At 41.5% G+C, this 18516-nt stretch overlaps 1 protein-coding gene across 1 annotated transcript in view; it reads left to right on the top strand.

Annotated features, from left to right (window-relative positions):
• Me3 (malic enzyme 3) overlaps positions 1-18516 on the top strand; it is a 183759-nt gene that overhangs the window by 133975 nt on the left and 31268 nt on the right. Inside the window, exon 6 of the mRNA XM_034485082.3 lies at positions 7608-7711. Coding sequence (XP_034340973.1) covers positions 7608-7711 — 104 coding nt within the window. The remainder of the gene's footprint in view (positions 1-7607; positions 7712-18516) is intronic.

An 18516-nucleotide genomic window follows, 5' to 3' on the forward strand; every position in this document is an offset into this window, starting at 1 on the left:
TCTTCACTCACTGAGCTGTCATCGCAGCCCCTGTTGCTCAGCTTCCCGATTCACATTGCCAAAAAGGTTACAGCCATGTGCACTCCACAATGATTTATTTTAAGAAAACTGCTTTCCTCTTCCTTAGACACCATGGTCTGGTTTCTAAACAAGAGTGAGTGAGCATTGTCAGGAAGCAAGGAATGCAGCTTCCTCAGATTCCACCCATAGATGCTCCTCCCTGAATTGAAGGAGCTTGAAAGAAACCTTTCTTGAAAGCCAGAAAATCCTGGGGTAGACAGTGGCAGCAAGAGAGGTGGGGAAAGACTGAATTCAGAAGCAGGGGCCCGGGGCCCAGTACCACCGTAAGCCAGGTGAGTCACTGCAGCTCTCTAGACTTGATCCCCTACATAATAAGACCACCATTTCTAAAATCTCTTCTTGCTCTGCCTCCTGACTAGCCTATGAGACAAGGTCTGGGTGGTAGTATAAGCCCCACAGCTGCTCAACAAGACCAGACCAAGTTCCCTTCCCCCGCCCAGATGTTTGAGTTTATACAAAAAAAAAAAAAAAAAAAAAAAAAAAAAAACCCACATTAAAGCTGTCCTCAGCCTCAAAGAGGGCATCATTGCCTCTGGAGATGAGTACAGAAAACCTTATTTCAGGCAAGCTACCAGCATCCCCTGCTGTGTTACAAATAGATTTTATCGAGACCTTCACCCTGTCAGTGCCTTAGAAGCTGGTCCTGAGCTGGAGCAGGAACAAGTTTAATTTAAGTTTAATTTGAGCTATTATATCTCCGGGGCACTGGTTGCCTCAAGTAGGTGCGTGGAGATCCTTTGCTGTTGAAGGTCCAGTATGCACCAATGCAAATGAAGCTCCAGGCTGGCCTCAGTTGTAACAAATCTATCAGGAAGGATTTCCAAAAACAAGTGGCAAGGATGGACCAGGACCTTACACCTAATTTAAGCATCATAGCAGAGAGTGAAGGCCCTGTCACTGCCTTCTTTTTCCCTTCAGGAAACTGAGGCTCAGTTTTAATTGGCCCAAATGGATTCTAACCAGAGCCGAGATCCTTTATCATAGCACACCTAGGCTGGCATTCTGTTGTTTCCTAAGTCAATATCATCTCTTGACTTTTATTACTAAAGTAACTTTAGAATGTTATTCAAATTCTTAAGGTAAAAGGCATTTCTCCCACAGTGCTCCATTTGTGGACCTTTTTCAATATTTATCTATGACACACGCACCTATAGATGTATATATTACTTAGTTGTAATCATAATGCACCTGTAATTTAGTTCTCGTTTTTTTTTTTCAATCGAGGTTATTTGTGAACACTTTCTCTTTACTTATTTAATCAAAGTTTATTGAGTGTTTAGTAGGTGTCAGGCATTCAGCTAGGCATGAGGGAGCTCAATGAGCCAGACTTGGGTGGAATAGTCTGGTTGTTGGTGTTCCAACATTGTCACATAATGGATCATTTTAATGAGTCGTGTATTACATCTACTCAAAGTGTCTGCTTCTCCCCTGAGTGTTTTGCTCCAAGCATGAGAATCCAATGCTGCCAAGTGAACCAATATTAGAGAGACATGATTTATCCCCCTTCAAATGAGTTAGCTATGTCATTTCCCATAGTACAGCTCTTGGTTAAAAATGCATCTGTTTGTAAGACATGCACAGTTAAGATGCCAATGTGAGTTAGAGGAATTTCCCAAGACCCCACCCATAGATGAAGAGCTACAGGCAATTAAAAGGCTGCCAAGAGTGAGAATCAGTCTTCTCTGGGGACAAGCCCTCTGGTAGGTTATCCGATTCCAAGTGTGGTCAGTCCTAATTACAAGTACATATAAGCACAACGCTAAATGAACCCTGGCAAAAACGTACATGCATACATACATACATACATACATACATACATTCATACATACATACATATGTGTCTATGTGTATATATATATATATGGTTTTATATATATATAATTAAATATGAAGTTGAGCTCGTGGAGAGTTGAAGGGAGCTGGGTTTGGAGGTGGGAGATCGTGAGGTTGAAATGGTGTAAATATGATACTGGTGTGTGAAATTCTCAAAAACAAAATAAGTGTGAGTTTGTTTGCTGGGAGCAATTCTCAGCTGTAGGAGAGGACTGTGTGGCCTTATCACTTCCACTGCCTAACACAGCACAGGGGGCTGCTGCTGTGAGGTGTTCTAACATCCAAACAACCCAACTATCGGTGCGGATGCCTCTATGAAAAAAACCAAAAACCTCCGAGGCAACAGCAATTTAATCCATGTCAGAGCCTCCCTCTGAGCTTCCTGTTGAAGGAAAACATGTGCTGTCTACACCCCTGGGCCTGAGTCACTTTCACCTGCCAACACCAAGGACGTTTGGAAAAATAAACATATGGAACAGTAATTCCATGGTGGGGGTTGGGGGCAGACACCCCAGGTTCTACTCAGGAGAGAGAAGCCTTGTGCTCATGGCTGTGTGTAGATGAGACCAGCACAAGATGGTTATTATTGTCCAAGCAGAAGGTACCAGAAACAATATCTCATATACCTCCTTCACTCTTCATAGGAAAAGTGGCCCAGAACACAAATGGCTTCCTAAGGATTCGTCCCAAAACCCTACTCACATGGGTTACTCTACAGTAAGGTTCTTTAGAGCACCCCAACAGGCTTGGCTCTCTGGTATCCTTCCTGAGCCCTGAGAGTCGTCTGCTCCCTAAAATCCTGTACCTGTCCTCATCTCTGAGGGTGATGCTATGTGGCCCTCGGAAACCTACTGTGTGGCTGAGAATGTTAGCATCTGCAGATACACTCCAGCTGAAAATTGACATCAGAGCCAGAAACCTTGACTTTGAAGACTTGGTGGGAATGAACAAGAGTCAGTGGCTGTGTACTGAGATTTGCAGTTTCTTCTATTTTTATTTTATTTTATTTTATTTTATTTTGCAAACTTATTGTCTCCATGGCTAGAATATTCAGCTTTATCATGTGGTACTACCAGAGAGCTCACTCTGCACGAATGTCTGAGGATGCTGCCCCCAAAGCCTTTGCAGCCTTCTGGTAGCTTAATTTAACTTTCCAAGAAATGAGCAATAGGCATAAGGGAAGGGTGCAATGGCCATGAAATGGACCCAATGCCACGACGTCCCAGATACACAGGTGCTTCGCAGGACCTCTTCAAGTGCCTGTTGCTAGTCAAGGTAATTTTTTTTTTTTCAACCAGGAGATGTATCTTCCAACTCAAGTACAACCCTATGTGATATATCCAGAGGAGAGGAGGAAAACCTATTTGTTTTCCATAACATTTTGTCTCTAAGGAAAACCTTAGGAAGGAGAGCTAGGCAAAGAACCCCCAGAGAGTGTATCCAACCCTCCAACTCCCACCACACAGGAAGAAGTAACAGTTTGCTTTCTTTTGGTAAATTCCTTCACCTACAATTCTAATCACTGACTTATTCTGTTCTGATAAGAACTTAGTAATCATCTAACTGAGAGAAAAGACAGCCATCAAGTACTACTTAGGTACCAGGGTACCTTGCGTACACCAGAGCTTGGGAATGAATAAATTCAGTCCCTATTCTATTCTAAAATAATGACTTCCTTCCTTCCACTCTGACCAGTGGATTTTTTTGACCACTTTGATCAATTTTGACCTGAGACAGCTCATGTCACCTCTATAACTCTCAGAAATCCATTGGGAGGAAGCTGAAGTGAGTGACTTCCAAATCCTAGATTTTAACTCTGGCATCTTATCTCAGTAGTGATGTGCTAGCAACTGGTATCAGCTAACACATTTCACAGATTCTCTGTGTGCTGGCACTGCATGATTGATCTCTGGGAACATGTAAATGAAGAAGGGACAGATCATTCCTCGAGAAATCACATTACGTGACAGGAATCATTATTGCCTCTTTTCAACAGTCAGGAAAATAACAAAACAGAGAAAAATTATATTTCTTGCCCAAAGCCTCTGGCTTAGGTGACAGAATGTGAATTCAAATTCAGGTTCATCCAATTCCAAAGCCCAAAAACCCAGACCTGCTGGACCTTGGCAGCTATTACTAAACTCTCCTGCTATGATCCAGGTGGAGAGTGAGGACCAGAAGCTGATGCTTAGTTCCTTGGTCCCCACAAGATCAGGTGACAGGGAGGAAAGGACCCTACCATGAGAAGCACTCAGAGCAAGGCTCAGCCTCAGGCACTTCCTCTTGGCTCTGGGTGTTTGGGCAGTTTATTTAAACCACTGAACTCCAACATCCTGATCTGTAAACAGGAATGAGACAGCCAGGCCCTGGAATGCTCCAATGAGGACATTTCTTCTTGCAAGCTCTACACAAGCATAAGACACGTTTGTCTTTAGTGTCATCTCTGTGTGTAAGTTTCCCCCATTTTTGTAGTTAGTTTTGAAGGATTTGAAGCATGGAACATTTTGTTATAAAAAAATTAAAATATAAAGATGCCCTCAAAAGGTTTTTAGATCACTATTCATTACTGTTCTTGTTCATGTATAGCTAACTAAAAGAGATGATAAAAGGGAGGGTTTCTTTTGTTTTGAAAGGGAACTTGTCTGTCGTGAGGGAAGGCATGGAGGCGGGGCCATATTACACAGCATCAGTCATCTGGACTGCAATATGGGTCTGGGTCAGAACTCTGCCTGCAGTACAGCCCACAAGGGTCTAATTAAAAAGCTAAGTACAATTCTCCAAGCAAAGATGATATCAAATGGCCTCATTTAGGAAGGATGCTCTGCCCTAAACCTCCTCACCCCTCATCTCATCATTAAGTGATCTGGAGAGAATATGGATGGGTGATGGTCCTTTGACTGCCCTCCTGCAACAGAATCTGCTTAGAGTGTTCAGAGTCTTCCTGTGGCTGTGGTGAAACCTGCCTCAGCATGGGGCACATCAAAGACTTTAAGAGCTAGAATGCTTGCCACCACTTATACCAGGTGTTGTCATTCATAAAGCTTCTCTCATATTCTCTCATGCAATCACCATAACCAGAGTGTGGCTGCACTCTGTCTCCATTGAACAGTCGAGAAGAAGACTCTGCGAGGTCATAAAAGCTTTCCCAAAGTCACAACTGCCTGTCGTGGTGGAGGTAAAACCTGACTCACATCCCCCTTATCTTCATATCCTGCAACAACAGCTCAGACGGGGATGACGAAAAGAATTTGTCAGTGAGCAATTGCTCTGGTTGTATTAGACACAATAATGCAAAATTCCAAGAGGCTATAGCAGATGGTGGTTTTCTGTTTCCCTAACATGCCAGCCACCTTCCCCTCACTCATCCTCCAGCCTCCAACCTTCTTTTGTGCTCACCCTGCCTTGAAACCCAGCTAACCTGTTAGTCTCAATTCACATTTCCAGTTGCTTCTCCACACTGTGTTCCTGTGCTACACTATTTCCCAAGGCAGTGTCATCTGTCTCTGTGACAGTTTACTCATCCACACCCCCAGCAGACTGTGAGCACCTTTGAAGAATCAGTCGTCCTCACTAATCACACTTATCACACTCCAGGCTGCAGTCAGGAGTGCCAGTGTTCAATAAATACATGGCGTTTTTATTCCGTGAGCTGCACATACATTGACACTGTCTGGCTTATTTTTTAACTTATGTTAAAAATATTGTAGATTCACTTGAACTTCTCAGAAAAAAAAATCACAGAGTTTTAATTACTTTTTGTTGCTGTGATAAAATACCATGACCAAAAGCCACTTGATTCCAAAAGTTCATAATGGTAAGGAGAGCATGACATGGCATGGGGGCAGGGCAGAAAGCTGGCTGATCACATCTGATCTGCACACAGGAAGCATGGAAAGAGAAATAGGAAAAAGGAACTCTGTTGTGTTTTATAAAAATAAGAAAAGAAGGAATATGTTTGGTGGATGTGTAGTCAGGTGTGGGGGGAGGGGGTGCCTCTGTGGGCCCATGCTGAGGAATCCCTTCCCCCTGAGCGGGATAGTATAGTTTATTCAGGGCATGGGGAGGGGAGTTGAGAGGGTAGTAGAGACAGAGAAAAGCAGAGAAAGAGAGTAGAGGAGTAGAGGTCAGCCATGAGCACATGGAGAGAGAGGGGAAGGGGGATGGGGACAGAAGGGGAGCAGGAGAAAGGGGACAGAAGGGGAGAGAGAGCAAGAGAAAGAGGACAGGGTGAACAGCCCCTTTTAGCGTGAGTCAGGCACACCTGGCTGTTGCCAGGTAACTATGGCACAGCACCTAGACAAAATGCTAGCAAACACGAATGAATATAGACCCTCAAACCCCAACCACAATGATGTACTTCCTCCAGAAAGGTTTCACCTCCAAATTCACCACCAACTGGGGACCAAGTGTTCAAACCTGTGAGCCTATATGGGATTCCTCATTCAAATCACCGCATGCCCCTGTACCACCTGCCTAGTTTTCCTCAGTTGTGGCAGTTCGGTTCTATACCTTGTGTAGATTCCTAGACCACTAAGGCAACTAATCTATGGGAAAGTTTCATACAGAGATATCTCATGCTACCCTTTTATAACCATACCCACATTCCCTCTTCCTCTCCCTACCTCTGATGATTGGTCTCTATCTCTATAGTTAGGTTATTTCAAGGAGACTATATGGATGAAAGCAGGTGGCATGTAGTCATTTCACATTATATGTCTTGAGATTTGTCTAGATTTGCCAATGAACAGACATTATAGTTTTACAACAGTTTTTTTGTTCTTATATGATGAAGTTTCTATGGATATTAAAGTAAATGAATTAGTAAATAAATGTGTTGTGCATGAATTAATCTGCTGACCCATGGAGATATGGATAACATAGGAAGCCCAGTGAGAGAAGCTAGTCAGACCAATGCAAAAACAAGAAAAGACCCTATGTGCATGTGACTGCTGTGAGAGAGGGCTAAGGGCTAAGGTGAGTATCATTTTTCAATGAAATTTCTAGTTTGATTATTTTTCCTTCATATCCCCAACACCTAGCAATGTGTGGTGTATGTGGCAGGTAAGATTTTATTTAATTAAGATGAATGAATGTTTCATAAGTTGTTTGGGGGCATAATGTTTCATAAGTTCTTTGGATGGGACCCCCATTCACCAATGCAGATGCTACCCACAGTCAGCTTCAGAGGTTCTCAGCCAGGAACATTTCTACCTTCAAGAATATCTGTAGCAATGTCTGAAGACATTTTTATGGTCACAAGTGGAGGTATTGCTGGCTCCTTGTGGGTATATGTTGGCGATGCTGCTAAATACCCTATAATGTGCAGGTCATCTCTCAGATTAAATAATAATCCAAGCTGGAGTGTTAATAGTGACACTATTAAGAAACCCTGAAATAAGCCCAAAGCTTACAGCCAAAGCTTGAAAGAGTGTCCAATGGAGGCTCAGCTACCTCAAAGGATTGTTCATTCCTAAAAATAGGATTTCACAGGAATCCACCCTCAGACAGGGACTTGGCCTCCAGACCTTCCAGGGATTACACTTCTGCAGTAGGGAAACAGAGGCAGTGTCCTATGCTCTTCTCTCCTCCTAACTCCAGTCCTTCCCACTAACCCTAAACTCTTGCTTTACAGAAAACAATAATAAAGCAGGAAATATTGAGTGTGTCTAGTAAGTGGATGCTCTCTATTCCAGGAGCTTCTCAGAGATCCTCTGTACATCGGCCTGAAACACCAACGTGTTCGTGGGAAGGAGTATGATGACCTGCTGGAAGAATTCATGCAGGCTGTGACAGATAAGTAAGTGGACCATGCTGTCCCTTTTGGAGAGTGCCTAAGAAGTGCCATGGCCAAGACAACCCTGGCTTTGGAAGAATTATAAAAGAGGCTGTAAATGAATGCCTTAGGGGTAGTCTGAAAATTTCAACTTGACTCATGCACTTGAAAATCTGGAAGTCATGTGGACCCTTCTCCAGGGTAACCTTCAAGAAGGCATTGTGATGTGGAGGTAGCTAAGTTTCTGTTGTTCCAAGAAGGAAATCTTCTTGATTTGAGCTGCTCAGAATAGTTTTCATGAATACAGACACTGTTCTGATGAAAAAATGTTACTCTCCCAATGAAATAGCTTTTGAAGTTCACCATGTTTGTCTTCACACACACCCTCACCCCTGTTAAGTCAGGTTAGGAGGATGTTAATAGTCCAGTGAAGCTGATGCCCCAGATCCAAGCCTTCTAAATTTATGAGAGCCCATGTCTTCACTAGAAAGCATAATGCTGGCAGCTCCACCCTCCATTCTTGCCCATTCTGACAGCCATCATGGCCACCCAGACCTGCTGGCATACTACAGCAGAGAGTTCCAGTAATGCTTTCCACATGCTGGACAAGCCAAAGCTTCTACAGTTCAGTGGCTACAGTTCAGTGGACAATGAAGACAAAACATATTTCCTTCTCCCTTGAAAAGAAATAAAATTATATTGTGGTTCAATGGTATGGGACCAAAAACAAAACAAAAAAAATATGATGGGGCCCAAGGTGGAAGCAGAAGTTCAAGTAAGCTAGAGGATCAGGGATTAAATCCATACCTGGAGAATCTTAGGTCTTGAGAGACAGAGTATATCATAGGAGAGTGAAAGCAGAACAGGATAGGTGAAGAGAAGTGACAAAACAGATGCATCAGGCTTGGGGTTTTTCTAGACAAGAAGGGAATTGAGAACGTATTCAAGGGAATGGTCAAAATGCTGTCCCAAAGGTCTAGGCTGAAGAAGAAAAATAAGAACATGGAGAAGCAGAAAGTAGGGAAGGGTTGAGGAGAAGTAAAGGATAGAGCACAAGCCCTAGTGAGATTTGAGAACCATTGCATTGGCTACGAGGCAGACTAAACTGGTTGAAAGGAAGTGATGCTCTGAAAGCCCTATGTTTATAGTCAAGTTATAGAGGAAATGCACCACTGGGCTGTGGCCACCAAAGAAGCTAATTCACAAATTGGTGCATTTATTAGAAGCACGGCATCTGGAACAGAGGAGATGAAAGCCACTTCATTCTTCCTTCCCAGACTATCTTAAATGCCACCTTCACGACCAGACAAAAGACGCTAAGGGCCATAAATTATTTAAAGTACCTTTAAAGAACAATAGCCATGACAGTTCAGGGAAAGGAAATGCTTGACTTGGTTGTGACAAGGCTCAGAGGCTACTCTGTGTATCAAGAACAGAACTGCTCTGGACATTCTTCCAGAAGAAAACTGGACTTACTTCTGTATGACCAATGGGCACAATGCCAACAAAGGCCCTTGCAGGCACAAAGTAAGTGCCACGATACACTGAATTCTGGATATGAATTCTGTCATGGATGGGATTCTAGGATATGTTGTTTGGTGTTTTGGTGGTGATCGTATGAATGGGTTCAAGCTGCACATGTCTTGAGTGTGTCTTCATACTGCATTACTCTAGTTTGACCTTTTAAGAATGCCATGCAGCTGGCAGGCTAGGTACTTCCATGCCCATTTTAATGGAAGGGAAAGTTGAGGCCTCAAGATGACAAAGTCACTGTCCCTGTTCATAGAGTACCTTGCAAGACTATGAGGTGAGCCCAGTCTGCCCACTCCTCATGCAGGATGTTTTCTATAACACTTTGTGACCTGACCAAAGGAAATGAAATTGCTTTAGAGAGTGGGTTTTTGGTTTTTTTGTTGTTGTTTTTGGTTTTTTTTTTTCTTCCTGTTTCCAGGGCTCATTGCCGGCTTATGAGTCAGTAGTCATTCCATGATTTCCCCAAAGAGAAGTCTTGCTATTCATGTGAGAAGGCTAAATAAACTAGGATGTAAGAGGCTCTTCAAATCTACATCAAAATCAATTCATAGCTCCACAAACACACAGGCTGTCCAGGGTAAACCCTCAGGGAAGGGTGTGCATCAGCCAGCAGGAATGTGTCCTTCAGTAGAAGAGATGATGATTTGACAGGTCATTGTTTTGACTTTCTAGCAAGCTAGAACAGATGTTTCTGTAGATACTGTAGGAGGAAAATGAGCTGGTCTCTCCCAGGTACTCCTGGGAATGTACTAGTCTGGAGATAGATTGCCCGGTCTAAGGGTGAGTCAGAAAAGAAACCCTGAAGCCAAACACACTGTATTTTAAGAAAGGACCATGAGAAACTGTGACTCCTGCCTTCAATGTCCCCATCCCTGCCCAAACATCCTGCCATTAAAAGGCTTCCTCTTTTACCTTTCCCTTACAAACTGACCTGTCTGTGGATTCAGAGTGGGAAGTATTGATAAGTCTCAGATCTTATCCAGAAAGTTGTCCACTGGGGAAGACACAACAAGGTAAAAGAATATGCAGTTAAGTCTGTGAACTAAAGGGACTGGGAAGAAGCTAGGTTAGTAGAGTGCTTTGCCTACCATGCTCAGTGGCCCTGTGCACAATCCCACACAACTGCAATGCCAACATTTTGGAGGTGGACGCAGGATGATCAGAAATTCAAGGTTATTCCTGTCGACATAATGAGTTCTAGGCCAGCATGGGTTACATGAAACCCTGTCTCAAAAGGAAAAAAAAAAAAAAAAAAAAAAAAAAAAAAAAACCTGTGAACCACCATAGAAAGCTGAATGTAGTTCCCAAAATAGAGACAAATTTGTATTCCAAGCAATAGTCATTCTAACTTTCCTTCTCTCCCTCTTAAGTGGTAGGACCTGAAGCATCATATCTGTACCACATCCTGATGTGCCAAGTTCTCCTCAATTTTTTTTATTTATATATATTTTTTGCTTATATTTCTTATTTCTGTTACTTACATGGAATTCTCTAGTTTAAGATTGCAATATTTGATGTTACCAGCAGCTTCTGCCTCTAAGCAGGCCAGGAAACAAAGTCACCTCTTTTCCTTTTAGTTCCACAAATTCTAAGGCATTTGGAGGCAGGATGGGGGTGGGGGATTATTGAGACAGGGTTTCTCTGAGTAGCCCTGGCTGTTCTAGAACTCACTCTGTAGACCAGGCTGGCCACAAACTCATAGAAATCCACCTGCTTCTGCTTCCTGAAAAGGCATGCACCATGATGCCCAACCTTAGTTCCACAATTCTATATCTATGGATTCTGAAGATTCGTGGGTTTAAGTAAAAAGGAGAGTATAATTGTAAAGACCTTTACAGTACAAAGGAAGCCATCTATGCTCCATGAAAAGCATATTCTCTCTCTCTCTCTCTCTCTCTCTCTCTCTCTCTCTCTCTCTCTCTTTCTCTCTCACACCCTCACCCCCCCACACACACACACAGATACACATGATTCACAGCATAATAGAAGTCACTATTCACAATTAATGATCTTTGCAGATAAGTTATAGTTATAGACAGCTCTGGATTTCCTGTTCCTGAAGCCAACCACTCCATAGATTCATCTCTAATGCTACCTTTCAAGCTTGATGTGCAACCTTGGTCTTCTGGAACCAAGCTCCTATGCTCCATCATGCATTCTCAGTGCCCTTTCAGGCTAAGTGGAACCTCCCCATCCCAGGTCCTCTCTATAGCTCATCTTTTGTTTCTGCCCTTATGTTTGGAGGGTGACCCAAAGTTTTCCATTCAAAATATAGGAAAAGCACAACCTACTATCTCTACTGTGCCTTGATCAGATTGAGAGTGAACAAAGAAAGATGAATCCCAGGGTAGTTAAAAGTTCCTGGTAAGTCACAATTTTGAGTAGTCTCGAAAACAAACAAAAACACACCAGACTGCTGGGACCTGTAAGATCCAGACATCCTCAGTTCTGTCAACCTGCAGTCACTGAGTAGGTCTTATGACTTGTGTCTTTCAGTTTCTTTTCCCTGAAAACAGCTAACTAAGCTGGGAGCTAGGTATCTGCCATTGGAGAACAGAGGAAGAGAGTGGGGAAGCAACTTCCCAGAGGAGCTAGTAAAGTGCAAGCTTCCAATAAAAGCAGCTCTTTCCTCTTAGGTGGCTTCAGTCTAAACCAATGGTTCTCAACCTGAGGGTCATGAGTCTTTTGGGGGTTGAATGACCCTTTCTTTGTGGTTGCATATCAGATATTTACATTGTGATTCATAACAGCAAAGTTATAGTTATGAAGTACCAACAAAAATAATTTTATGGTTGGGATCACCACAATATAAGAAACTATTAGATAGATAGATAGATAGATAGATAGATAGATAGATAGATAGATATATGTTTATACATATATATGTTTACACACATGTATATATGTATACATATATGTATATTCACACATATATACATATATGTACATTCATATATATGTTTGTGACTTATTGAAATTAGTGAGTTATCAAAAGAAGAAGAAATGAAGCTAAGAGGGAAACATGTTGGATACACATGAAGAAAGTTAGAGGGAAAAATAAGGGTAGATATTATAATATTTCATTGTATATATGTACAAAATTCTCAAGAATAAATAATATATAAATAATGACATCTGAAATTGGCACAGTAGAACTTCAACCATGTTATGCTAATTAAGCCAAATCACAGGTGCATACTGAGTTCCCAAAGAGGAGGTAACATAAAGGTATAAATACCAAGCACAGTGCCTTGGAGTCCACAAGTGTAATAGACTACTACACCCCATCATTCTGAGAGAGACAAGGAATAAAGCACACAGGAGTATAGAAGATGCTCAGGTAATGCAAGGTAATGGCAGAGTTACATATAAAACCAAGGAAATATATGAAATTAGTTGGACAATGCTGGCCTATGCCTTCAATCCCAGCTCTTGGAAGGCAGAAGCAGAAGGATCTATGAGTTCAAGGCCAGCAAGGTCTACAAAGAATTCCAAGACAGCCAGGGCTACACATAGTGTAAAAAAAAAAAAAAAAAAAAAAAAAAAAAAAAAAAAAAAAAAGTGAAAGGAAAACAGCAAGCTATTTAGGCCTAGAAAGATGGCTCCACAGCTAAAAGCACTGGTCCTATGTTCAATTCCCAGCAATCACATGGTAGTTCACAACCATCTATAATGGAATCTGATGCCTTCTTCTGTCATTCAGGCATACATGTGAATAGAGAACTTTTATACATAAGTAAATAAATCTTAAACAAATAATAATAATAAAATCTGAAAGCGAGAGATACAAATTTTCACCTAGCATTTGCTATGTTCGATACCCAGCCAAATTGGTAAATAATCTGGAAATATATGAAGATCCATGTCCTCAGACAGGCATGAATACACATGCCTGTTATTCTAGCACTTACAACAGTGAGGCAAGGGGATTGTGAATTTAAGACCAGCCTGGACTACATAGTAAGACCCTGTATCAAAACATCCTGATCCTGTTCTCAAGAAATATTGCACTGAAAAGTATTTCATCTGTATCTGCTGGTGTTTAGATAATCTGACCTTCCATGTTTTCTTTGGCTCAGAGTCTATGTAAGTCAAGAGTTCAAGAAGAGTGAGTGCTACAGTGGAAACATAAAAAGTTGTGATCTTCCAGCCCACAAATGTTAAAGTCGAGGGAATGATTACAGCTACCTATGTAGAAGAAAGAAAGAGAGTATGACTCTACCACTTCTTTCTTCTACCACTTGAACTGTGCACTAGTGTTCTATGAAACTTAGGATTAGACTGGGATATTGTTGGTAGAAAGAGTGAGGAAAGTAAATAAATGGTCTCATTGCTTGATCTAGCTTCAACTATTCTCTGTTTAACAGGGAAGGGTGTCATGGTGGCATTGTCTGCCCTGAGCAGGCAATAAGGTGTGTAGCACATATGAAATGCTATCCATCTTAGATCTATGAGTACTCTGTGGCTCAGGCTTCTGATTCCATAGGCTTTATTCTGGCTGGCCCTGCAACTCCTACAGCTCAACAGCAAGTCAGAGGCTAATGTAACTTTCAGCTTATTATCTGGAATAAACCAAAATTATCCCCCTCCACTTTCCATGAAATGGAAACTGATTCTTCTAGTTTACAAAAATATGTTGGATTATGTTTCCTTGGGTACATCCAACCCCCTTCTTCCACACTCCCCATCTACTGAAGAATAGAGCAGAGGATCAAATAAAGTAGGTGTGTAAATGCTGAAGTACACCCTCCACCCCAATATAACTTTGCTTCTGAATCACCAAGGCTGTTTTAAAAAAAAAAAAAAATATGCAGAGTCTTTGGGTTGAAATGTGAACAACTGTGTTTTTGAAGTTCCCCTAATAGCTCTAGTATAAGGTGGTCATTTCTAGTATAAGGTGGCAGTTTCATTTCTGTTGACATGATAAAATATCTTGACCAAAAGCAAGATAGGGAAGGGAAAAAATGAATTTATTTGGTTTACAAATTTTAGGTTCCAGTCCATCATTGAGGGTAAGTTATGGCAGGAACTAGCTGAGTTCCAGCCTCAGCTTGAGAGAGGGTCCTGAGGTGAGTGGGCGCAGTGGAAGAATGACTCAGAGTCAGTGATGGATGCAAGCTGACAGCTCTGTAATCTGCTTGAGAGAGCTCTCTCTTGCAGACCAAAGCCCAGTCTTTTATTTGCATAAGATACTTCCTTAGAAATTACATATCAGTTTAATCATTAACCCATGTTTCCTTTTGATCATTCCAAAAATCAGCATTTTATGACTTTTAGCCCTTGACTCTTAGAAACTGAAATACAGAGCACATTTGAGGAAAATGAACCAGACAGTAAGTACATTTTTTTTAACATAGCAAGTCCTATGAGGTTTGCTGGGCACAGAACTTGTGGTTGCCAAGTCTAGACAAAGAGGCTATTTTTACATGTGATAATTAGCTTTATGTATAATACTTTTTATAATTATTTTGTAATTTAGTGAGATCTTGTTTTTGTTAATGCAAACATCATTGAAGCTCACTTTTATAATTCTTAGCTACATATATATACATGCTGAATATATATATATATATATATATATATATATATATATATATTATCTGGAGAGACAGCCATGGATGCTGGGATCTGAACTCTTATGTTTTTGGTTGTGAGCCTAGCCTTTAACGGCTGAGCCATCTCTCCAGCCCAATATAGTCTTTTAATCTTTGGATTTTTTTTTTTTTTTTATCTCAGCAGCTCCAAAGCTTATTATTGGAAAGTATTAAGCAATCCCAGAAAGATCCCAGAAAGTAGGAACATCATTAAGCCATCATCTTTTTTTTTTGCTACCAGACTTTTTGTCCATTTCTAGCCTCTATTTGGATAGCACATGTAACTACCTCCTGTATGGAGTAGAATATCTGAATCAAATTTAGTTGTTGGCTCCTGTAGAGGACACCACCATTTTGCCATTAATATTATTTAACCGTCTATCTGAGCCTTGTTTTTTAATTATTCCTTTCTCTTTTTTGATCCAGGTTTTTTCCTCTATTGACTAAATCATGTCTCCTTTAATATCTTTCTGACTAAGCTGACTTACTAGTAAAGCTGCCTCTGTTTTTTCAGGTCCTGCAAGCCCCTCATACAATTGATATTGCATCCTTATATTTTGCATATTTTGTATCCTCATATTTTACAAGAAATCCTGTAAAGGACAGTTCTTATACTGATTTATATATTCTTGAACTCATGTTTTCAGAGTTCTTTCCCACAGCCTTAAGGGTTGTCTGAAAGTCACAGTATCACCATTTTGCTGAGGATCACCAGACACATTCTTACTTCCCAGAATCATACTGCTTCTAATTATCATAAAGTCATTAATCTTGGCAGGGAGAACATTCCCCAAAGGAGGAACATAATGTAAAATACATACATTATTATACAAACAAGCTTTACACCTACAGCAACCAAAGCATTCAAGGAGACCCATATCCTGCTGTCTGTCCTCCAAAGGCAGGAACCATGTCACACCATACATTCTGCAGCCATGCTAGACCTGGCAAAGCAACTAGATTTTTCACATCTACAGTCAAGAGCAGAGAAGAATTAAATTATGGATTCTTGCTCAGTTACTACCCAGAGAGCCTTCTTCACTCTACAGTCCAGAGTTTCCTGCTTAGAGAATGGTCCAACAAACAGTAGGCTAGGTCACAAATCAAGACAATTCTCCACAGACATTCCCACAGGCCAATATGATCTAAATACTCTCACAACTGAGGTTACCTTCTTAGGTAATTCTAGGTTGTGGTAAATTGACAGTTAAAACTAGCCAGTACATAAGCAAAGAATTATCTGGGTACATATAAACCAAATTCTTAAGAGTGACTAAGCCCTTAATCTATGGACAATGTTAATCCAACCTATACCAGACTCTAGTAATTAGGTGTATTAATCTCTCATACTACCCAAAACAAAAGTATCAGTGAAAGACCTTCATCTTTTCCATTTCCTGCTCTAGCTCAAGCATCCAAAAACAATGCTGGCTAAAGCATGGGTAATCAGGTGACAGACCCAAGAAGTTAAGGAAACTGCTCAAGGCCATACCTCCACTTAACCAGTGGAGCTGAGTCGTAAACAGATGGTCTAACTGCAGAACTCACTTTTAAATTAGAGTGTTTTATTTATTGCTATGCCACCTTGAACATTTTCCAGATACCTTCTTAATAGACAAAAAAAAGTAAAGAGGAGATTTTATTAAAGCTATTCTACTTAGTTTACCCATGATTTCTCTGTCTTGTTCAAGGGCAAGGTTAGTGCCTACCTGTCCTCTTCAGAAGGGCACTGTGGATGGAGTAGACACCAGTTACCACTCTAGACACCCTCTAGCTTCCAGTGGTGAATGAAGCATCCTCTTTTCTTTATTATCATCCAGGTTCATCATCTGGTTCTCCCTGGTTCCTTCTTGACCACGAGTATCTAGTTACCCCATTACTCAACAGAGCTGAGCAACCTCCACAGCTCTCAACAAACCTAAAACCTCAGCCAGCTCAACCAAACCCCAAGGGAAAAATGAGGCACGTGTGCTCCAAGCTTCCCATGGTAGTTTTTAAAGCAGCACAAACAAGGGAAAGCCCCCAGGCTTCGGGCATCCAGGACACATTAAAAGCTGAAGGATTGTGTTTTCCTTTTAAAAGATTGTGAAAGAGCACCATGTAGCTCTAAGCTCCTCTCATAACATTTCAAGATGATCAGTACATACTGTGTGCTGAAAGTTTCCAAATACAGTCTTGTATCCTGCCGCATCATCTTCAGTCCCAAGATCAGCTCCATAACTCATAGTGGAGCATAGCTAGTTCTATGTGAGGGGTTCTGACTCTGAGAAAGGTCAACATATGATTGTGTCATAGAATGTAGTAGCCCCAAACAGAAATATACAAATAATCAGAAAAATTTTGTGGACTACACAAGTAGCCTCATGACAATTGGAATACATCATCTATGGAAAAATTAGATTTGTTATCTGTGAAGCTCCAGGTGATTGAGAGAAAAGGATATGAGATTTATGAACAGGAGTTTGTGATGTGAGTTGCTATAACTTACAGAGAGAAGGAGAGAGGGGGGTGCTTAGGATTGACTGACATTTTAGGGTCAGCCACTGCCTTTTTGCTAGCTCCAAGATTGTTAGTGTCTTGTTTGCTTGCCTAAGAACTGAGTCAAACAGGGAAATTCAGGAGGAAACCCAACTGCTCATGAAGTGTTTTCTGTCTGGCCTGGACTCTCCCCTCATTATGACTAAGGAGTGGCCACATTATCCTGAGACGTTTGCTGGAAATTGCTGCTTCCTGAGACTGTCATGCTAGTCAATGGGATTTCCCCCCCAATGAGGTCAGAATGTCAGTGCAAGGAGCCCACTAGTCTGGCTTCTAGATAGGCACACAAGGGACTTTCCCAGTCTGGGATCTGGGAAATAGAAGGCCTCTGAGGTTCTTCATCACACTCCAGACTGGAATTCTGTTCACTAAGTTCTCACCAACTGGAGCCACCATGACCATAAAATCACTTCCAGTTACCAGCAATCTCAGTCTGCCCCTTGTTTGATATCTCTCTCTTACCTAACACTAGAATCTGGGTCTCTCTTTCTTCTGTCCATTGGCTATGCACAAAATAAATTCAGCTCAACTCCCAGACCACAAAATAGTCCTTCATATGGTCAAAGATGTTCACTTGGCCTCATTCCACTTTGCCTTGGAGATTTTTCAGGCTCAGTGGGCCCACTGTATCTAATCTATGCCTTCCTGCTTTTTTACCTATGGATTCGTTTCCCTGGCATTCTTGTGAATGCCTATTCAACCCCTGCCCCATGACCTCTAGAACAGTCACCCTCATATATGCCTGTGGATGAGTTGTAGTGAGACAGTAGTGTCTGCCCCATGATACCTGACCACATCTTCACATTTCAGCTGGGCTAGCTCCTACCTTCTCCCAGTTTCTTATGGTCTTCCCCATCCTTTAATCAACTTCATTTATCTCCTGTGTATACTTCCCATCTCCAAAGCAAATCTGTCCTTCAGTCTTGCACCCTCCAGTGGCTGCCCTATCCACACCCACTTTAAGGTTAAATTCCTTAATGCATAGTCACTGACACCCTTCTTCCAGTTCTATATTAACCCCATGCATCGTGGTTCCCTTTCACTACTCCACCGAATTGAGTAGTCTGCAAAGCTCACCTGTGTTCCTCAGTGATTCAGTGAACACTGCTAGATCCCTGTTGTACTTGGCAGCAGCATGTGGCACTCCTAGCCACAGCCTGTCAC

Source organism: Arvicanthis niloticus, chromosome 1 (genome assembly GCF_011762505.2).
Source record: "Arvicanthis niloticus isolate mArvNil1 chromosome 1, mArvNil1.pat.X, whole genome shotgun sequence".
NCBI lineage: Eukaryota > Metazoa > Chordata > Mammalia > Rodentia > Muridae > Arvicanthis > Arvicanthis niloticus.